The sequence below is a fragment of the Benincasa hispida genome, chromosome 9 (assembly GCF_009727055.1).
Source record: "Benincasa hispida cultivar B227 chromosome 9, ASM972705v1, whole genome shotgun sequence".
In the NCBI taxonomy this organism is placed as follows: Eukaryota; Viridiplantae; Streptophyta; class Magnoliopsida; order Cucurbitales; family Cucurbitaceae; genus Benincasa; species Benincasa hispida.
The window spans coordinates 50775370-50797656 of NC_052357.1; the positions used below are offsets into that span (position 1 = coordinate 50775370).

Genomic DNA, 22287 nt, shown 5'->3' on the forward strand with positions numbered 1-22287 from the left:
CAAATCAGAGTTCAGATGAAAAAGATATAGCAAAAAGAAGCATAATGGAGAAAAATTTGAGATGGTGACACAACGAATTAATCATCAAATTGGACCAATTAGAGAGTGCCACCTGGAACTATAAGATGAGTCACATGGGGATTTAAATTTGCAATTAGTGAATTTTAGTTTTTATTGAAAGAAAAAAAGATTAAAAGAAATTGATTTTGTAAGAAACAAATTATTTTGTTAAATAAAAAAATGAATTTAATATTATTTTATGTTTGTGTCTAACGACTAGTTTTCGCGACAAATGAGGGCTCTTGTTTTTTTGTTGGGTTTTAAAAGAAATGATTTTAAAAGATATATATTATTATATTATTTTTTGTTTGTGTTTAACGACTAGTTGAGTTTAAATCTCCACCATTCAATTCCTCCATAGTAATAGGGTTGAAGTTACTTAGTTGGAGCTAGAGGACATAACACCCTAATAGCACACAGTAAGAATTTGGAAATAATTGGAAGGGCGCTACGTTTACATAAGCTAAGAATTGTAGAATGAAAAGGTGAAGGGGAAGTCTGACTCCAAAAGTAAAAATGGCTGGATAAAAAGCCACTTCGTCTAGGGATGGATTAGATGGATCTTCACCTAGGGAAGGAGCTCTCATGTGAACCGAATCGGGAATTTAAAATTTGATCCTAATTGAATTTAAGGTGTTTCTGGTTAGCGGACCCGAAGGAAGAGCGTGAGAAGCTAAGTTGTCACTTTGGAACCCACGTTCTCTCCATGTACGGTTTGGAGCCCTTTGATTAGGAACGAAGAGGAAATCATCTGAATTGGTTGACACATCAATCCTAGGAACTAAGACTCAGGTATTCTCCATGTATAGGAAAAAAAAAAAGGAAGTATAAGTCAAACAGTAAGTTACCTTGAGGAATAAGGTATTAAAGATGAAGATTGGAGTGTGGTGAGTTTGGTGGCCAAGTAAACCCTTTTTATTAGGGATTCTGGCATGAAAAATGAGGCTCTTCACCTAAGCCAAGCTAAGACATAGACGCTAGGAAAGCTTGAGAAGTAAGTCTCGAGCTAGGCTCCAACTAGAGGATTTGAGTCGCTAGTTTGAGAGAGGGGTGACTGTGGAGGGGTGAAATTGAACCCAAATAGCTTAATTAAATCAAAGGTTGGGTAAAGCAGTTGAGCTAAGAAGGTAGGCTAAGGAAAGCCAGCCAAGCTTGATAGGCAAACCGAAAGTGGAAGTCAAGCTAATAGACTTTCAAATAGCTTTGGCTAAAGCAATATTGTATCTTATGCATATGGAATGATTATTGCATAAAATAAGGAAATATATATTTAAATAAAGAAATATATATGTATATGTATATTTAAGTAAAATATATATATATATATATATATATATATATATCTTACTTAATATACATATACATATGACTATGAAGAAACCTTCTCTCTGATTGTCATGATAAAGTCAATTAGAATACTTTTTGTCCATAGCTGCTGGCAGATGGTTGTAAAGCCCGATTGGCAAGGAAGTGAAGAAGCCGGGGGGGTGGGAGGATCAGCCAAATAAATAAATAAATAATATATATAATAATGAATACATTTTTATTTCGTTTGTGCAACTCAATTATTACATTATTAAGGAAGCATAATGCATTAAGAATAACTATTAGTAAATCAAAAGTCATACTTCCACCTAAAAGTCGAGCACATTAAGGGTTGAAGTTTGTAACAGCCCGAATAATAATGATTTAGGTGGTTAAAGTAATGATTAATGATAGCTTGAAAGCCGAATAGGCTAGCTTTCCTTAGTCGACCTTCTTAGCTCAACTGCCTTTACCCAAATCTTGGATTTAATTATGTTATTTGGGTTCAATTTCACCCTCCACAAATATCTTAATCAATTAAAAGGTTTATAGGATATATATGAAAGGTTTATGAAGATTTGAGATTTAGGCTACCAGATTGAAGTATACAGTCTGGCATATGGGTAAAGACTAAGTATAAGTGATATATAGGCTTTAAAGACATATTTTGATTTATGCATTCAGTTTTATTATATATACTCTTAGGGGTTTATTAAGTATCCATGACTTAATCTAAAGGAATCGTGAGGTCCACGGCAGAAGCAGGGATCATTCCAATTTTAATTAAATTACAGAATCAAAATTGCAGTACAGAAAAATATGCTTAATCCCAATTTTACAACATGTTTTTTAAATAAAACAAAGAGGAGGGAGAAAGGTTAGAAATTGACTTATCCTTGAAGCCAAAACCAAATATAAATTCTTCTATTCCATTTAATTCTCAAATTAAACATGTAATTATATCTCATATAATTACTAATTCCCTTAATTCTAATTTGAACGTTTCAAATTAACTTATCACACTATTCTAGAGCTAGTGCGTTACGAGCTAGTAGGGGGACCTCGCGAACCTACAGATCATGGGCTCCAATGATCCGAGATTAATTGGCTAAACTCATTAGACCAAATTAATCCTCATTCGTTAACTAATGGGTCACTCCACTAAAGCCCATAGTTGCACTCTCCTCATTGTAGATATATTATGTCCACATGATTTAACCATAATCAGTAAGTCGACCCTTTACAGGTTGTTCATAATAACGGTTGGGTCAAATGTCTATTTTACCCCCGAGATTACGTTTTATTCCTCAAGTTCCTACTGATCCTCTAATGAACAACTGGTTGGTAATCCAATCACTAAACCAAACTCTCTCAGCTTAGTGAGAGGGTGATGCCCCTTGTTCAAGATCTAGATTCAGTACTTGAGAGAACAACCTTTCTCCTATCCCTAAATCGGATAGGCGTGAAATCCGTCTTGGACCCTATGTCCCCAGCTATCTATTAGGTCTTACCCTTGAAATGGGAGTCTTATTAAACCGGCGATGTTGAGCCAGCCCTTATCTATGCAAATCTAAAGATAATCCCGAATAAACGGGAGTTCATTGTTAGCTCAAAATTAAGATTGAGTTACATAGGTCATCTAGGTGAAATAGTCAGGACTTATACGGTAAACAACGTTATAAAATAAGAGTGACTTATTTCTTTGTCCGATCTTATGCAAACTCATTGCATAGGACGCCCCCACTCCTCATGTCATAACATGTACAAATTAGGATCACATCGTATGTAGCACTTTACAACTCTTTATAACAACTACAGAGTAGGTCGCATCCAATGGTGTTACCAGAATAAGGTACCCAACCTTATTCATGTATCATAGATCATTTTGACTATTTACTCAAACCTGATCCACTCTTATGTCTCCACATAAAGTTCAAGTACTCATGTAATAATCATGGGTATTACTTTATTAGATTTAGACTTTCATACAATTTATGAAATCAATAATAAGTACATTGATTATAGAAAATATTTATCATTTTACAAACTGCAAGTTTTAGGACATAAAACCCAACATATTAGACCTACGTGCTTTAAATTGAAGTATGGTCATGCTACTTCTTCAAGAAGAAACTTTTCTCAAAGAGCAAAGTTTTACAATGCTCCAAGAAAGAATTTCTCCAAGAAGAGTAAAATGCATAAATTTGTTGTTAGAAATAAATCCTTGCATAATGTTGTTTTTTTTTCTAGTGGCAAGTATGAACATAAAGTTTATTATTGTTACTTGTCTAGTTTCAATGCTTTTAATGCTAGTGCAAATATGAAATGGATCCCTAAGTTTGTAAATGCTTACACTATTGGACCCAAACAAGTGTGGGTACCAAAAAATCAAACTTGAATTTTTGTTTGTAGGTTTGTTTGAAAGCCTCTAAGAAAAACAAGTGGTACTTGGATAGTGGTTGCTCAAGGCACATGACCGGAGACTGATCCAAGTTTATTTCTTTCTCTAAAAAGGATGGAGGTATGGTAACTTTTGGTAACAACAAGAAAGGTAAAATTGTTGGCAAGGATGTAGGTAATGAATCTTCTATTTTGATTGAAAATGTGCTTTTAGTTGATGATTTAAAGCATGATTTACTTAGTATTAGATAATTACGTGATAAAGGATTTAGAATTGTGTTTGATAAAAAGAATTGCATTATTGAAAATGCTTGTGATAGAAAAGTCATGGTTGCTGGAAATAGAGATGAAAATGTGTATACCCTTGATTTGAATGATTGTCTTATTATTGATAAATATCTTTTATGTTGCAAGATGATTCTTGGTTATGGCATAGAAGACTAGGATATGCTAGCATGCATTTAATTTCAGTATTTCCAAAAATTCTTCGGTTAGAGGTCTTCCTAAATTTAAATTTGAAAAAGATAAAATTTGTGATGCTTGTCAAATGGAAAAGCAAACTAAATCTTCTTTCAAATCTAAAAATGTGATCTCTACTATGAGAACCCTATAGTTATTACACGTGGACTTATTTGGCCCTTCTAGAATTGCTAGCTATGGAGGAAATTATTTTTCATTTGTGATAGTTGATGATTTTTCTAGATTACTTGGGTTTTGATGATAAAACATAAGGATGAAGCTTTGAAAAGTTTTATTAATTCTGCTAAAAGAGTTCAAAATAAAAAAAAAAAATATATTTCTAAAATTAGGAGTGCTTTTAAAGATTTTTTGTAAAGAAAATGGTTTTCTCATAATTTTTCGTCTCCAAGAACTCCTCAACAAACTGGTGTGGTTGAAAGAAAAAATTGTACTTTGCAAGAATTTGCTAGGTCAATATTGAATGAGTTTGGTCTACCTAAATATTTTTGGGCAAAAGCCGTTAATAACGCTTGTTATGTTTTAAATAGATTTTTAATTGGACCATCTTTAGATAAAACTCCTTATGAGCTTTGGCAAGGAAAATTCCAAATATTGGGTATTTCAAAGTTTTTGGTTGTAAATGTTTTATTTTGAATAACGAAAGAAAAGCTTGGATAATTTGATTCTAAGTTAGATGTTGGTATTTTCCTAGGATATTCCTCTACTAGTAAAGTTTATAGAGTTTTCAATAAGAGAACTCTAGTTATTGAGGAATCTATACATATTATGTTTGATGAATCATGTAATAATGTTTCTAATGAGTCTATTTGTAGTGATGATTTAGAAAAAGATTTTGGAGATTTACTTGTTAGTGAAAAAGGTAAATAAATTATCTCAAGTATGCAAGAAGTGAGCATCAATGAGAAGAAGGAAGATAGTTCTTCATCCATGCCTAAAGAATATAGATATGCTCAATCCCATCCCAAGGATTTGATTCTTGGTGATCCTGAACAAGGTGTGAAAACTTGTTATTCTCTTAATTTATTTAATATCTTGTTTTTGTTTCTCAAATTGAACCTAAAAGTTTTAATGATGTCGAATGTGATTAGTTTTGGATTTTAGCTATGCAAGAAGAATTAAATCAATTTGAAAGAAACAAAGTTTGGGAATTAGTCCTTAGGTCTTCTAATACATCTATAATTGGAACTAAATGGGTATTTAGAAACAAAAGGATGAAAATTGAAATATCATTAGAAATAAAGCTAGACTTGTAGCTCAAGATTATTGTCAAGAATAAGGTATAGATTACGAAGGAACTTTTGCACCGGTTGTTAGATTAGAAGCTATTAGAATGTTGCTTGCTTTTGCCTCTTATAAGAAATTCATTTTGTATCAAATGAACGTGAAGAGTGCCTTTTTAAATGGGTATATTGTGGAGGAAGTTTATATAGAACAACCTCTGAGTTTTGAAAGTTTTGATTTGCCTAATCATGTTTATAAGTTGAAAAATACTCTTTATGGCTTAAAACAAGCTCCAAGAGCTTGGTATGATAGGCTTAACAACTTTTTACTTGAGAATTGTTTTAAAATGGGAAAAATTGATACTACTCTCTTTATTAAGGTTAAGGATAATGATATGCTTATAATGCAAATTATATGTGGATGATATTATGTTTGGTTATACTAATTCATCTTTGCGTGAAGAATTTTCTAAGTGTATGCATAGTGAGTTTGAGATAAGTATGATGAGAGAACTTAGTTTCTTCCTTGGACTCCAAATCAAACAACTCAAGGATGGTATCTTCATAAGTCAAGAAACATACACAAGGGGTTTGCTCAAGAGGTTCAAATTCAATGAAGTTAAAATTGTAAAAACTCCTATAAGCACTACCACTAAGCTTGACAAAGATGAAAAAGGCAAATGTGTGGACATAAAGACTTATCAATGTATGATCATATCTTTACTTTATTTGACCTCTAGAAGACCCAATATCATGTTTAATATATGTCTATGTGCTAGATTTCAATCTTGTCCTAAGGAATCATATTTGCATGTCGTTAAAAGAATATTTAAATATTTATGTGGAACTATTGATGTAGGCTTATGCTATCCTAAAAAAGTTAAATTTAACTTGGTGGGATATTTCGATGCAGATTTTGCCCGTAGTTTACTTGATCGTAAGAGTACTAGTGGGACTTGTCGATTTCTTGGTAGTTCCTTAGTATCTTGGTTTAGTAAAAAGAAAAATTCGGCTGCTTAATCCACTACTAGAGTGGAATATATTGTAGTTGCTAGTTGTTGTGCACAAATTTTTTGGATGAAACAAACTTTTTGTGATTTTGGATTAAAATTTCATAGTGTGCCCATATTTTGTGACCCTAAACCCTAAACCCTATTAATTTGACTAAGAATCTTGTCCATCATTCTAGGACTAAGCATATTGATATTGGGCATCATTTTATTAGAGAACATGTGCAAAAATGGTAATATTGCTCTTGATTTTGTGAGCTCTAATAATCAATTAGCGGATATTTTTACCAAGCTTTTGAATGAAAAATTTTTTTGCAAAAAAAGGCTATGATGCATCTTGATTTTATATCTTGATATTATTATATAATGCATATTGATAGGGGGAGAATTGAATTCTTTGTATGTGTCATATTTTAGGGGGAGCACTTATACACATCTAGATGTGTATAAGAGACAGGGGAAGAAGTTAATTCTTTTGAATGAATTTCAAGCATGATTTTTGTGGTGATATGTATACTTGATATTGAAATTAATTGTTAATCACATGTGTTGCTATGGTTATGTGCATTTCAATTTGTTTTTCTTCTATGGTTTGTCATCCTAAAAAAGGAGACATTGTTGGCTTTTTGGCCCTTAATATCAAATTAATTAATTTTAATTAATTAGCTAATTAATGTTTTGATGATAAAAAAACCTAATTTTTTTACTAATAATTTTATTATTTTTAATAGTCCATAACCTAGAGTTTGAAACAACGATTCCGACACATTTTGAATCACCCAAATCAGAGATCGGTTGAAAAAGATATAGCAAAAAGAAGCATAATGGAGAAAAATTTGAGATAGTGACGTAACGCACCTGGAACTATAGGATGAGTCACATGGGGATTTAAATTTGCAATTAGTGAATTTTAGTTTTTATTGAAAGAAAAAAAGATTAAAAGAAATTTATTTTGTAAGAAACAAATGATTTTGTTAAATAAAAAATGAATTTAATATTATTTTATGCTTGTGTCTAACGACTAGTTTTCGCGACAAATGATTGGCTCTTGTTTTTTTTGTTGGGTTTTAAAAGAAATAATTTTAAAAGATATATATTGTTATATTATTTTTTGTTTGTGTTTAACGACTAGTTGAGTTTAAATCTCCACCATTCAATTTAACTTTTTAAACAGTCCAATGACTCAAAGTAAAATCCACCTTTTACCCCACTTCCCTCTCTTTTTATACTTCATCTTCTCCAAAATTATTTCAACTTTTCACATTTTATAATCCTCAAAATTAGCAAAAAAAAAAAAAAAAAACACACACACACACAATTGTTACTCTCTCTACAAGCTACCAATTTTCTTTCTTTTCATCTTATTCTTGAGAAAACTTTCTATTGTATTATGAGGATTAAAGTGTGTGAGCTCATACTTATATACCCACTATTTTTATAGAGTTTTATTGTGTTTATTTAAATATTCAAAAACATTGTAAGGGTTGGATCCTAACTCGTGGAAAGGATCAGTTTGATCTTGAACAATAAAATGAGCAAAGTAATGGTTCAACTCTCATTTGTGGAAAGAGTCGAAGAAGGTTTTTTTAATCAAAATCCCAAGAGCCCATTGGAAAATTAAATGTACGTCGAGTTTGACCAAACCATTCTAAAAATAATTTGAGATGAAAGATCTCGAAAAAACAAAATTTTGCCTTTACCTGCAAATTAAACATTTAGCATATGAGATATTTGTTCATCAATCAACTTATACAAGAAAAATTTTTAAAATACAAAAGCAATATTTCTTGACGTTTTTTAAATGTCAAGAATCACTTTTCTTGACGTTTTAAAAAACGTCAAGGAAGCCTGTCAAGAATGTCGATTTTCAGTGGCACTTGATATTTAAAAAATGTCAAGAAACACTAATACTTAACATGTTTGAAATGTCAAGAATAGGAGCGTTGTTTGTTTCTTTAACTACTTTATTAAAATTATTTTTCTTCACAATTACCCTACAATTGTCGATTTTTATTGTTCAACTTTGTCCCTTCTTCCTCATATAAAAACACGACAAAAAATGGGATCAGATCTGGAGCTGCCACATCAAATAGGCAAAAGCTTGACCATACTACCAATTACCAATTACCAATAGATATTTCATTTGAGTTTCAATCTTCACATGGGTGAATTGACTTTGATAGTTTCTTCAACAAGGGAAGAAGGAGAGGCGAAAAGAACGTCCTTTTAATATTTGGAAAGTTGTTATAAAAGACAAATCATTGGCACTGACTTCTTACGGATTACGTCTGAATATGGTACAGTCCCAAGGCCGAGTCCTTAACGTCGGCGTTGAAAAAGTAATGCCTTCATCAACTCAACCGGGTCTTTATCAGCGTGGCCGATTGGCTAATTTCCCCCTTTGACGTGCCGTGCTACTCTTCTGCAATTCCTTGCTTCTTCTGCACCTTTTTCATCTGCCCAACTCTCCAATTCTTCTATTGATTCGTGGATTGTTTCCTCTGATTTCTTGTGGGATCTTTAGATTTCTTTTGTTCTTCTGCAATTGAAATCCATTGACCCTGCTGGAACAAGAATGCTAGCGACCCCATCTTCCAGTTCTATGAATCAAACTTCGGTGCTTGATTGCCATAAACAGACCCATGTTCATGGTTGCAATCGATTGATCTCTCCGGCTTCTGTTTCTTCTTCCACTTGTTCGCTGAGTGTTTTTTCCAGTTCCCATTTGTTTGGACGGCGAATTAGTGGATTCCCATCTTCCAATCTTGTATCCTCGTTTTCCCCTTCTTTTCTCACATCCAGAAATGGTTTCATCAGCGGTAGAATCCGGCGGAAGAGGCGGTTGAGGATTCCGGTCATTTCTGCCATTTTTGAGCGATTTACGGAACGAGCGATTAAGGCAGTGATCTTTTCGCAGAGAGAGGCAAAAGCCCTTTCGAAGGATTTGGTTTTTACCCAACATCTTCTTCTGGGTTTGATTGCTGAGGAAGAGCACAATCAGTCTCCTGGCGGTTTTCTGGACTCGGGCCTTACACTTGATGTGGCACGCCAGGCCGTTCGTGGGATTTGGCATAACAATGATGCGGATGCCGATACCAGTGTTGATGGTGCGGCTGTTACGGCTCATGTCCCTTTTTCTATCAGCACTAAGCGTGTGTTTGATTCCGCTGTTGAATATTCCAAGCAAATGGGCCATCATTTCATTGGACCGGAACACCTTTCCATTGCTTTACTTGCTGCTGATGACGATGGAAGCATACAGTTGATTTTGAGGAGGTATTGTTGTAGTATATTCATTTCTCTCACTTTTGAATAGCCATGGATCTAGATCATGTTGCACAACCATGGAGGATTTCTCACCCCCTTTTATCTCATGAACTTGAAGAAATCGTCTGCTTTTGCTCTGCTCATGTTCGTTTCCTCCATTATGTGTTCTGAATTGTTTTCCATTCTTCTTGAGTTTTCTTCTAGATTTTCTGTTTTAATATCTGTTTTTTTATATTAGAAGTTACTGTTGTTTTTGTTCATGCTTATTGTTTTTTGCGGTTTGCTTCTGATGTTTTTGGTAAGGCAATCCAGTTAGTTTCATTGGAGGCATATGCCTCAGCGAAGCAGAGATGTTTGGGTGGACCATTTGACATTTACACCTCCTCTGCTGATGTATCTGCATCATTGGAGTAATAGTAGGTTCATTTGATGCTGAGAAATTGGTGGTGTTTAATGGTAACCTATTATCACAAGTTGAGATTGATTTGGTCTAGTGATTAGAGCGTCAATGGGAGATTTTGAGGGAGAGAAAATTCCAGAATATTTGAAGAAAGGACAAGAACTTTGAGACTTGAGATTTGGGTAGCTGTGGGATGCACATATACTCTACTTCGTGAGCTTATGTACCCCTTTTGTTTCCCTTTATAATTACAATTGTTTGTAATTAACACCATTTTTTGCTCCTTTTAATAAGCATTCCTTCATTTGCTTCCTTCATTTTTCTCCTTTTTATTGTGAGGGCAGTAAAGCTCCTTTGTTCTATGGTGTCATGTTAGCTTCTTTTTTTTCACCAAAGAAAATTTTGGAGATGGTTCTCCATGTCCGAGATGCCCAGAGGGTTGTAATCAAGAAGCTGGAAGGGAGCATTCAGGATCTCTTGTGGAAAGGCCTGTCAAAAGGAGGAAGTAGTAATCTGGTCTATTGGAGTACTGTTTCTATTCTAATTAGGCGATTATTAATGGAAGTTTACGCATTGGAAATCATAAAAACAGGAATGTTACTCTGCTGACTAAATGAGAGCGAAGATTTATGAATTGAGTCAAATGCCCTATGAAGAAAGATGACTGCCATTAATTTCTCTCTCACCTGTGACATATGGTACCTTCTCCTAAATTTTTAGTTTGTTTAGGAGAGGCTTGGCTCACCATCTCCAAATGTTGTGATCTTGTTGATTGATCGTACAGACCAATCTCAGGGAAGGGTGACAAAATCCTCCTCTAGGAAGATTTTTGGATTGGAAATTCTTTCCTTAAGTCTTGCTACCTGAGGGTTTACAATGTGGCAGACTCCAAAAGCTATAAGATGAACCAATGTTGGTCTGTTGCTTACAACTGGGGACATTTTGCTTCGAAGGAATATCAATCCCTTAGATTCTTGAGTAGAACGCCCTTTATGAACTTAACAATCAACGAAGGCCTCCACTTTAGGGGGCTCCAACAGGTGGACTCTTGACAGTAGTGGGATGTTTCATGTGAGTTTCCTTGGTTCAAATGTAAGTGGCCAGAACCTTACACAAAATCTTCCTTTCAAAATTTATTTGCAAGGCAAAATATCGGAAAAATGTCGAAGTATTCATGTGAATACACATGTGAGAAAAACCCAATACTTGTGAGAGGCTCTCCAAAGAAAACAAGTACCTTTTACCGTGAAAGTGGATTATGTTTAAGGGATTCTGAGGATCATTCTCATCTTTTTCTTTGATGCCCCTTTGCTACTACTGTCTGAGCTAATTTCTTATTTATCTTTGGAATCAATTGGGGTTTTCCTAGGGCCAACAAAACAGTGTTGCAGAAAGGGTGAAGCTGGTGGAATTTGGTCAGATTCAGTGTCTGTTGTTTTGTGGAGAATTTGGCATGAAAAAAAATCAAAAGTGCTTTAAGTGCATTGGTACATCTGCCTAGATAGAATATCATCATGAATATAATTTTATAATTTATGGACCATTCCATAATCAGCATTATTTATAAACTTATTTTGACATATTTACTCGACATATTTTAAGAGGAATTCACTTATTTTGCCTTTCTAATGCCTAAATGCTAATTATGAAGCATTTTATGTCGTCTTCTTGTTATCTTCACCAAGTAAAAAGGTCTACTTGCCTAGCACCTAGAATCCCTACATGTACTACCCAGCATTAGCATCACATTTTAGACATGTGTGCGCCTAACTGCTACTGAATCACCTGTTATCTTGAAATGATTTCAGCTTAGGGGTAAATGTTACACAGTTGGTAGATGCAGCAATGTCCAGGCTTAAAGGGGAGCTTGCCAAGGATGGTAGGGAGCCATCTAGTGCATTGCAATGGGTGCCTAAAAAATCCACTTCTAAAAAAGCTCTTTCTATGAAACTCTCTCAAAAAGAAAAAGGTAATAGGTTATGATGTTAAATAAATATGTATTTTATTTTTTGTGTTGAGTTTGAACGATGGAAAAGAGGTGTTCAAAAATGTTTATATTCTGTCAGAGAATACTGCTTTGGCTCGGTTCTGTGTGGATCTTACTGCTCGTGCTAGTGAAGGATTCATTGACCCTATTTTTGGTCGAGATTCTGAAATTGAACGAGTTGTGGAGATACTTTGTCGTAGAACAAAAAACAACCCCATTCTTATTGGTGAGAGTGGAGTAGGAAAGACAGCAATTGCTGAAGGGTTGGCTCTCAGTATTGCTCAGGCAGATGCTCCATTCGTACTGTTGGTACGATTTCTAATTTTTGTTTGATATTCTTACAGTCATTTTTCAAGTAGTCCCTTCTGACATTAACGCTAAACTTTGATTTGGTTTGGTGCTTTTGTGTTTTGTTCAGATATGAATTAATTAGGTAAGAGGAGTAGATAGAATGCCTGCTTACAGTCATGAAAATTGTAATTAAGTTTAGAAAATAAATCTGGATGGGGGGCAACTGAGGAGTGGTGTTATCTCATTTGCTTGTTCACTGTGGTATTGTTTTTGTGTTAGAGTCATGATAACAGATGGTAGTGTGCAGAACTATCCAACATTTCCTTTATTTCAATCTACTTTGTCGTTCTTGAGGCAGGGAAATGGTGGCAGACATCTAGCCTAGGATCCTGTTAAGTTAATTAGGAAAATCAAGGTTCTATAGGGTTTCTGCTTGGACGTTGTTCCTCCTTAAATTGAACATCTTTTTTTGATAGAAAACAGCACTTGTTTTAATGGAGCAAATGAAGTTACATGGGAGATTAGGTGTGTCCAAACAAACAAAAGAGACCTACAAATGAGGACTTTAAGTTGGAAAAAATCAACAAAATGACAGTTAAAAAAATTTCTGGACAAAGTACACCATGTATGAAGAAAATTCTAAGTTTTGTTTGTATAATTCTAAGTGATTTTACACTTGCAATTCTAAGATGGTTTGTATATCTTTATCTTATTGAAGCAACATACGAAATCTTTACATATAAAGTACATTAGTAATCACATCTTTTTTTCTCCACAGAACAAACGGGTAATGTCCTTGGATATTGGACTACTCATGTCTGGTGCAAAGGAAAGGGGGGAATTGGAGGCACGCGTTACTGCACTAATTAACGAGATAACTGAATCAGGTTGAGGCTTACTGTAAATTGCCATCATTTTAAGAACACAACAGACATAAAAAGAAAAGTCAACAAAAGAGTCCCCAGAACTTACAAAAGAAAATTTAAAATTATACTAGTTTTAATCTTACACATCTGTGTTACGTTTGGCTTGTAGGCAATATTATCCTTTTTATTGATGAAGTCCATTCACTTGCTGAGCTTGGTGCAAGTGGAGGTGGAAGTAAAGGGTCTGGTCTTAACTTCGCTAATTTATTGAAACCGTCTCTTGGGAGAGGAAAACTACAGGTATCTTTGCTAATATTATTTTATTGAACTTAAAAAGGTCAGATCCAATGTACATGAATGCATTTTTTAACGATTTTCATGTTGTATTACCTAAATGATCTTGTGAATTATGCTTAGCTTTTACTGCTTGAAAATAATGTATACTATGCATGATATTAGTTTTTCCATAACTCACTCAGATGATAGTTTACTTTTTGCCATAATTAATATTATGACCCAGTGGTATTGAGTTTTTGCATGTGTTTTGTCCTTTTTAGTGGGGACTGTCTGACAGGTGAACCATATTGTATCATCTGATATTTTCATTGCTCAACAGCGACTTCCATTAAACAAGTTCTTGAATCACCTAATTTAGTTTTCTCATGCTTGTATCTGTATTGTTATCCTCAACAAGTTCAAAATAGACGGTATAATAGTAACACAATGAATCAAGTTTAAATTGTTTTCTTTTATATATACTTTGTATTTTAGACGTCAATCGTTTAGTCATATACTTGGGCCAATCAAGAATCATATGTTTGGCTTCTCTGTGTGTGCACTGTATATTGTCACCTATGAATCACAGACACAGCTACATCCAAACATGATTTGGACACCTACTCGACATGCTAAAAAACGTGTTGAAAAAAAATTCTTCCAGTTTCAGACCACTCTAGAAAATATTTAACCTAAAAATTAGGAAAAAGAAATTAGATTCTATTAGACTGAATCCTTATATATTGATCTGTCCTAAAGTAATAAGATGGCATCTTTATCCTTTAGTAGCCAACTAAATATTTATATCTTTTAAGATTTCAAATATCGTTAGTTCTAGACTTATCTTTGTATGTTTAGAGAAGTATATTTTGTTTTTATGTTAAATTTACATGTATTACTTTTATCCATAGAGAAGTATTAGCATATCAAAATAGACACATTTTTTTTATGCTCATGGTCATTTTTGGTACATAACTATTTCTTGCTGGCAGTGTATTGCTTCCACCACAATTGGCGAATACACAAAGCAATTTGAGAAGGATAAAGCATTAGCACGACGATTCCAGCCTGTGCTGATTGAGGAGCCTAGCCAGGTAAATTCTCTATTTCTTAATTGTATGTTACGCCCAAACCATACATTTTTTCAGTGTTTAATGAGGTAGGGTCCTAAATGTAGGAGAACGCAGTGAGAATGTTGATGAGCATTCGTGAGAAGTACGAAGCTCACCACAACTGCAGGTTTACGCTTGAAGCAATAAATGCTGCTGTGTATCTGTCTGCAAGATACATAAGTGATAGGTATCTTCCAGATAAGGCAATCGATCTCATTGACGAAGCAGGTAGTAGAGCTCGTATGGAAGCCTATAAGAAGAAAAAGGAATTGCAGACTTCTATACTCTCTAAATCACCGGATGATTATTGGCACGAAATTAAGGCTATTCAGGCTATGCATGACATGGTATTGTATTTTCATATTTGATTTTATTGCTCGAGCCTATGATCATTATTGATATCACATCTTTTCTTTCTGATATGAACAGAACCTGGCCAATAAACTCGATGATGGTGGAGTACAAAGCTCGGATTCTTCTGGGAATGACGTCTTGGAGTCCACTTTCTCTTCAATATCGGATAATTATGAGTATGAAACTTCGATCCAAAAAAATGTATACTAGGAGGAAGACATGAAAAACATTCTGTTAGCCCACCATTTTTCTTTTAGAAAAAGAGAATTAATTTGTATTGTTATTTGTTCCAGACCTGTGGTGGTGGGACCAGATGATGTCGCAGCAGTTACTTCTCTTTGGTCAGGCATCCCAGTTCAGCAGCTAACAATTGATGAGAGCATTCTTTTGATGGGTCTTGACGAACAGCTCAAAAAGCGAGTTGTTGGGCAAGATGAAGCTGTTTCTGCAATTTCTCGCGCTGTTAAACGGTCTCGGGTTGGGCTTAAGGATCCCGACCGACCAATAGCGGTCCTACTTTTTTGTGGCCCTACTGGAGTTGGCAAGACTGAACTAACAAAAGTTCTGGCAAGGTGCTACTTTGGATCGGTAATACCCTCACTATTACTATTTAGCACTATACATCTGCATTGAAGTCTATTGTTTGATTGTCACCTTTACTACAATCTAGGAAGCACTGATATTTCTAGTTGTGAAGAGAATCGGTATCAGATACGTTGTTGATACGTGATTTGAAGTATCTAATTTTTTCTCCCAAACATGCGTATCGCCTTTTTTGATACATGAAGGAGACACTCCGGGTCCTTTTTCCCCCCCCCCAAATTTAAGCCTAAGACTTAAAAACCCAACCCACAACCCTTTTTATTTAACAGCCCACTTAAATTAGGCACCTGAAACAAAAGTAATATATACATATATAGACATAAAGAAAAAAAAAAAAAAGAAAGAAAAAAAAAAAGTAAAAGAAAAAACCCCTATAGGCAATCAGATTTCATTCTTCTCTCTCACACTTTTTGAACAATGATTCATGGCCCCTCCCCATCATCTTCAACTTCATTCTTTAGTCTTCGTCTTCTACTTCTTCACTACCATTTACCCTACGCTCGTCGTCCCACCACTACTCAGCCTTGCCGTTGCTGACAACCACCACTTCTCAGCTTCGCTAGTGCCAGTTACGACGCCTTTGGTTCTTAAGCTTTTTTCATTCTTTTTTAAATCTACTTTAATTTAACTTAAAATTAGTGTTTTAACAATTAATTGGGCATTATCATTAAAATATTATATCATACCCTTATCTTTGTTTTTTAGAAATTAGCATATCGCCGTATCTTATCGTTTTATTCGTGCTTCTTAAACACTATAATGTGATAGGTATACTATTAGTAAATAATTAGAGTATTAATGCCATATTAGCTATTAGTTAAGGAGTTTGTTAGGAAAGTTTGGTTATAAATACTATGAACAGGGAAGGAAGAAGGTAGATAATATTTTGGGAAATGAATTAGGGTTTGAGAGTATCTCAAGATTAGAAGGGGTCTAAGTACCTCGAACACTTGGTTTATTGTTTATCTTGTATTTGGTTATCTTTTATATTTCAATATATTTGGGTTCTATCATAATGTTAACATCATTATTATGTATCATTCGAGTATAATTTAGTGGATAAGGCACCGATTACTATCATAGATGTCAATGTCAATGGTTCAATCTTCACCTCGCAATTGTTGAACTAAGAAAAATATCGTTATTATGTATTATGATATACTCATTTTTGGATTGGCATAAAATATGTGTTTTCTTATTCATTAAACGTTGTAGCCCTTCAGAATGGTATGATATTATTTTGAGTAAGCTAGCATAATACTGATATTTTCGACACTCTACCTGTTTTGTAATATTTAAAAGCATATGAAAGGAAACTGGAAGACTTGTAAATAGGAAATTGCTCCATGGTTTTGTTGCTTTACCATAGTTGCTGAACCCTGAGCTGAATTTTTAAAGGATCTTTCCATAAGGAATTGAGAACCTCTTAGTTTATAGGATTATTAGTGATCCTGATCAGCAAGATTTTTGTGGCCTCACCATCCCTTCCTATTCGCTTTGCCTTCAACATTCGAATTCAAGGTTTTAAAGAAAACTCTCTTGAAGCATTATACTCCGAACAAAAGCTTAGAGGTTCACATGTCCACCCCTAGTGTTGTTGAACTCAAAACCCTCATAAATTTTTCCTCTGCCTCCGTATATTGCATGGCTTACCTGAAGTCGAAGAGTTTAAGCTAGCCTTTGAACATTAATGACAACATCTTTTTGCATTTGGATACTAACCACATCATTCGTGCAGGAAGCAGCTATGCTGAGATTGGACATGAGTGAATATATGGAGCGACATTCTGTGAGTAAACTGATTGGATCACCTCCAGGATATCTTGGCTATGGAGACGGAGGAACATTAACAGAAGCAATAAGACGGAAGCCATTTACAGTGGTATTGCTTGACGAAATAGAGAAAGCTCATCCGGATGTTTTCAACATCGTACTGCAGTTGTTTGAAGATGGACACCTTACAGATTCTCAGGTTTGTGTTCATTGTACTTCAAGATGGCACTGTTTCTTTTTCGAACCATGGGTTGAAAAGGAGACATACGTTTGCTGTTCGTTCAATTGCAAATTGTTCTTCACTGTCTTACATCTCAAATTGGGAATGACAGGGACGGAGAGTGTCGTTTAAGAATGCATTGATAGTAATGACATCAAACATCGGTTCAACTTCAATCATAAAGGGTAGACATCGCTCCGTCGGTGGTTTCTTTACTTCAGAAGATGAGTCATCGAGTTCATATGCAGGAATGAAATCTCTTGTGACAGAGGAACTCAAGGGGTATTTTCGTCCCGAGTTGCTGAACCGGATAGACGAAATAGTCGTGTTCCAACCCCTTCAAAAGACTCAGGTTAGTCCGGTTTCTTCTTTCGTTTCGAAATAACTACAGTTCTCTCTCACCTTCAGCTAGTTCAATGATTTACGTACTGAACTTTCAAATGCAAACTTAGATTTCATCTGGTTTCTAAAGACTTTTTATACAAGCTAACATTTCCCTCTCAGGTCTTTGTAAGCTTTTCCTAAATTTAACATTTCTTTAAATATAACTCTCATATGGGTTGGCCTAGTGGTAAAAAGGAGACATAGTCTCAACAAATGGCTAAGAGGTCAGGTTCAATCCAAGGTGTTACCTATCTAGGAATTAATTTCCTACGAGTTTCCTTGACACCCAAATGTTGTAGGGTAAAAATATATATATATTTCGTTAAATGTTATTTGAAATGATTTTTCTATATAACTTAGGTCGTGTTTACAGTTCCGTAATCAAAATTGCTGCATTCGCAATGAATATTTTAAATCATTCATAACTCACATAATATTGCTAACTAGTTTTCTGAGAACTTGTTTAAATGGACCCCATTTTTCATATTAGATTGATTGATTACGTTTACTGGAAACTGAACGTGGCCTTATATCATATTTGAAGTTTGAAATTGAAATTGAAACATGAATCAACCAGCCAATTTGAAATTCAGAAGTTACACCAAAACTCAAAGTTTTTAACCCAGACCTTGACTTTCATTATAATGTTATGTTTTATTCATTTTCAACATTTTATTGACATTGATTGAGTTTTCATACAACTGGTTTGGATTCTTTCATATCAGATGCTCGAGATCTTAAATCTGATGCTTCAAGAAATAAAGGAGAGACTTATGCCACTCGGGATTGGCCTAGAATTATCAGAATCGGTAATGGATCTCATATGTCAAGTAGGGTATGACAAAGCTTATGGTGCAAGACCTCTTAGGAGAGCTGTTACTATGATAGTTGAAGACCCTTTAAGTGAGGCATTGCTTTATGAAGATCCAAAACCTGGTGATACTTTTGTTATTGATTTGGATCCTACAGGGAACCCGTTTGTCAAAAACCAATCCAATACTGCATTTCCACTTGTTTGATACAGAAAAATAACATAGGAAATAAGTTTACCAATGAATTAGAGCCGAATTGTATAGTTTATATTTTATGTATAGTTATGTCGATTTTTCCACAAATATTCTTTGAAAATGTTATACAGATTACAACAATAACTGTATTTTTTTTAGGCCAGATAATAAATAAGAGAAACTTTTCATAGCATTTTTAAGGTTCCATGTTTCCTAAATATTTATCATTTTTCTACTAGTAGAAATAAGCTTTAATCAACAATAGCTTGTTAATTGGGACCTCCAGTCTAAGAAGAGACCTTTCTTGATAGATAGATTGAAAGTTAGAACTTCTTTTGATAAGTAAACCTCCAAGAATAGGATCTTCAACCTTGAAGAACTTTTTATAAGTAAACCTTCGAGAATTGAATCTTACAACCTTGATGAATGATAGCTTGTAGAAATACAAGCTATTGTAGCCTTTTATTTAGAATCATGAGAATTGTTGAGCGGAATATACGTTGATAATACTAAAAATTCGTGTGGAAAAGTGAGCTTGTATCGATCAACCCTGTATAAAAAAAATAAGATGATGTTGACATTTCACCTACTGCGTCAGAAGTGGTAGTGATTCAGATTGGGATTACCAATGCTGTCAGGCGTTTGAGCTCTATAAATAGAGCCCTTGGAGCCCAAATTCAAAACATTCGAGTCTTTGCCTTGGGCAGATTCTTGTGATCACAGATGAGAGCGTGAGCAAGACATTCTTTGAGAGTTCTTCATTCCCTCAACTCCTTTCGAGTGATGACCAGAGCTTCGCCGGAGATAGAGCTCGAGAGAGACTACTCCACCACCCATCCATGACACTATCGACAGCCTTAACGTACATTTAATGGAAGCAAGAGATTGCCTACATCTAGTCGTCCACCTCTCTTCTCATCTCTGTATTGTATTACATTTTGGCTAAAGAGATTAATACATTTTGTAATCAACGCATCTCTTTAGTTCCTTCAACACCATAATCGCTTAAGAGATTAATACATTTTGTAATCAACGCATCTCTTTAGTTCCTTCAACACCATCTTCATCATCTTCTTCTTACTCATCTTTTACTTTCATTGCAATGAGTTAAGTGTAGATTGCAAGAGTTATCGCATACTCAATCATGCGGTATAGAAATATGACGCACGTACCAAACTACTGAGAGGTGTGCATTGCGCGAGTATAGTGAGTCAATCCTCTTTGCGAGGCTATCGTAATGCTTGTCTATGAGCTGAATAGCTATAACCAACTGTCCGAGAGGGTAAGTAGTGGAACTTATTAAGCAAAGTAAGTAGTGTAATTAGAGATAGAAACAATCTTATGCTCAACGCAACCATGCGTTATAGAGATATAAGCATGTGGCTAACCACTGAGAGGTGTGCGATGTGTTAGTGTAGTGAGTTGGGATTACCCTTGCGACCAAGCTTAATGACTTGGTGAGATTTTCCCCTCCACTATTCTATTTCTCCATGCATCTTACTACGCGTTAACAGTTGTCGCATCTCTACCAATTCTCATAATCAAACTTCCATTGCTCAGTATGTTTAGCTAGGAGTAGAAGTAGTGCATAGTCCATTAACTTCTTTCTTTTTATTTTTATTCACCACCTCAAACACATTACTTTCAAACATCATTTAGTTATAAGTCTCTGTGTTCGATCTCAGATCATCCCGAGAAACTTGAGTTCTCATTATACTTGGCGAGAAGACAAAAAAACTTGAGACAAGAATGCATGGTCATCGCATACACGATTAACGCATATTACATACTCTGCAGTTTAACGCATGACCGTCAACGCATATCAAAAGAGATTGCATTGTCCTCTCACCAATGAAGAACCAGACTTTTAGATGCAAAAGACATAAACATCGCCAAATCAAAATGATCTCAACTGTAAGATAGGTTTTTACGTATTGCTTAGAAGATCAAACAGACCAAAGATGAGATCAAGCTTGTGGCTCTTATTCCTTTGATCTTCAAATCATTCTACAAGCACGATTGATCATGTCAAGCTTTAGTTATCCTAAACATGCAACCTAAACTTCATAAAATCACAAATAAATTTAGTCTAGGCTAAAAGAAAACTCAAATGCTCTTTTGCTATATATTTCCAAGTCCTATACATCCTATGAGCCATTTCAAGAGTTAGAACATTCCATCTTTATGATCATAATCAACCATTAAGTAAAGGTAACCTAAAGATATATAAAAGAACTTAAAACTGAAAATACATTTACTAGACACCATATATCCGAATTTATTTGTTTTCCATTAGCATTCCAAGCATTTGTAACCATCTGAGAGTAAATGAAACTCCATTTGAAATAGCTTAAAGTCTTTGATTCTAAATAAAACATGATTTCACTTTACTTCATTTAATGCAACTTCTTTGGTCTATAAATTTGGACAGCATGCATGTGCTTTCTTGACATCTTTCATCAAGTTCATATAACGTGATCAGGATTCTTCCGTTCATATCATCTTTAGAGACAAAATAGTTGGTTTTTGATCATTGAGAGACTTGAACGTTTGACCCCATGATAAATTTTGTGTTTTCACATCTACATCAATTAGATCAACTTTCTTAAAAATAAAGTCGATTCATTTTTAAATGTAGATGCATCTTAACTATTCTTGGGAGGGTAACTACCAGAGGTTGATTCTTTGCTCCATTGCTCAAAGAAGTTTCAATGCCTTAGATATACTAATTTGAATTTTGATTTTTACTAAATTTTATTCCAAATGTAATTATCTTGATTACACCAGCAAAGAATGATTTGCTGTAACTTGGACCCATTCAAACATAACTTAGGAGATAAAATAACAATTATCATATTAAAGGTCAAGTTTTTTATCATCCAACTCCATAAAAAAGTGACACAAAAAGATACATAGATTAGTTCCTTAAAGCATGAGTTGAAAGCCAAAAAATTGTGGGTTAGTATATTGCTTACTCCCTTTTAAACTCTCCATCTTAATTTTTTTTCCAACTCCTACTACTTTACTTTCATTATTTCTTTTTGGGTCATTTTCAAATAAAGAAAAATGAGTCTACTTATTTATAAATATAGCAAAATGTCACTTCCTACCAGTAATAGACCGCAATAGACATCTATCATTTGATAGAAGTCTATCGCAGTCTATCCCGGATAGACAGTGACATTTTGCGATATTTAAAAATAATTTTAGCAATTTTGCCATAAAATAATTACCCTTTCTTTTGTTTTTTTAGCATAAAGAAAATAAGAAAC

The 22287-nt window shown here is 34.4% G+C and overlaps 1 protein-coding gene across 1 annotated transcript; it reads left to right on the forward strand.

Annotated features, from left to right (window-relative positions):
* The first annotated feature begins 8761 nt into the window (after positions 1-8761).
* On the forward strand, positions 8762-19208 carry LOC120085578 (chaperone protein ClpD, chloroplastic). Its single transcript, XM_039041628.1, has 12 exons — positions 8762-9751; positions 11951-12111; positions 12209-12438; positions 13199-13307; positions 13456-13586; positions 14555-14656; positions 14740-15021; positions 15104-15204; positions 15322-15616; positions 17370-17603; positions 17737-17976; positions 18734-19208. The coding sequence occupies exons 1-12, from the start codon at positions 9051-9053 to the stop codon at positions 19025-19027; spliced, it is 2880 nt and encodes a 959-aa protein (XP_038897556.1). The 5' UTR covers positions 8762-9050; the 3' UTR covers positions 19028-19208.
* The last annotated feature ends 3079 nt before the right edge of the window (positions 19209-22287 follow it).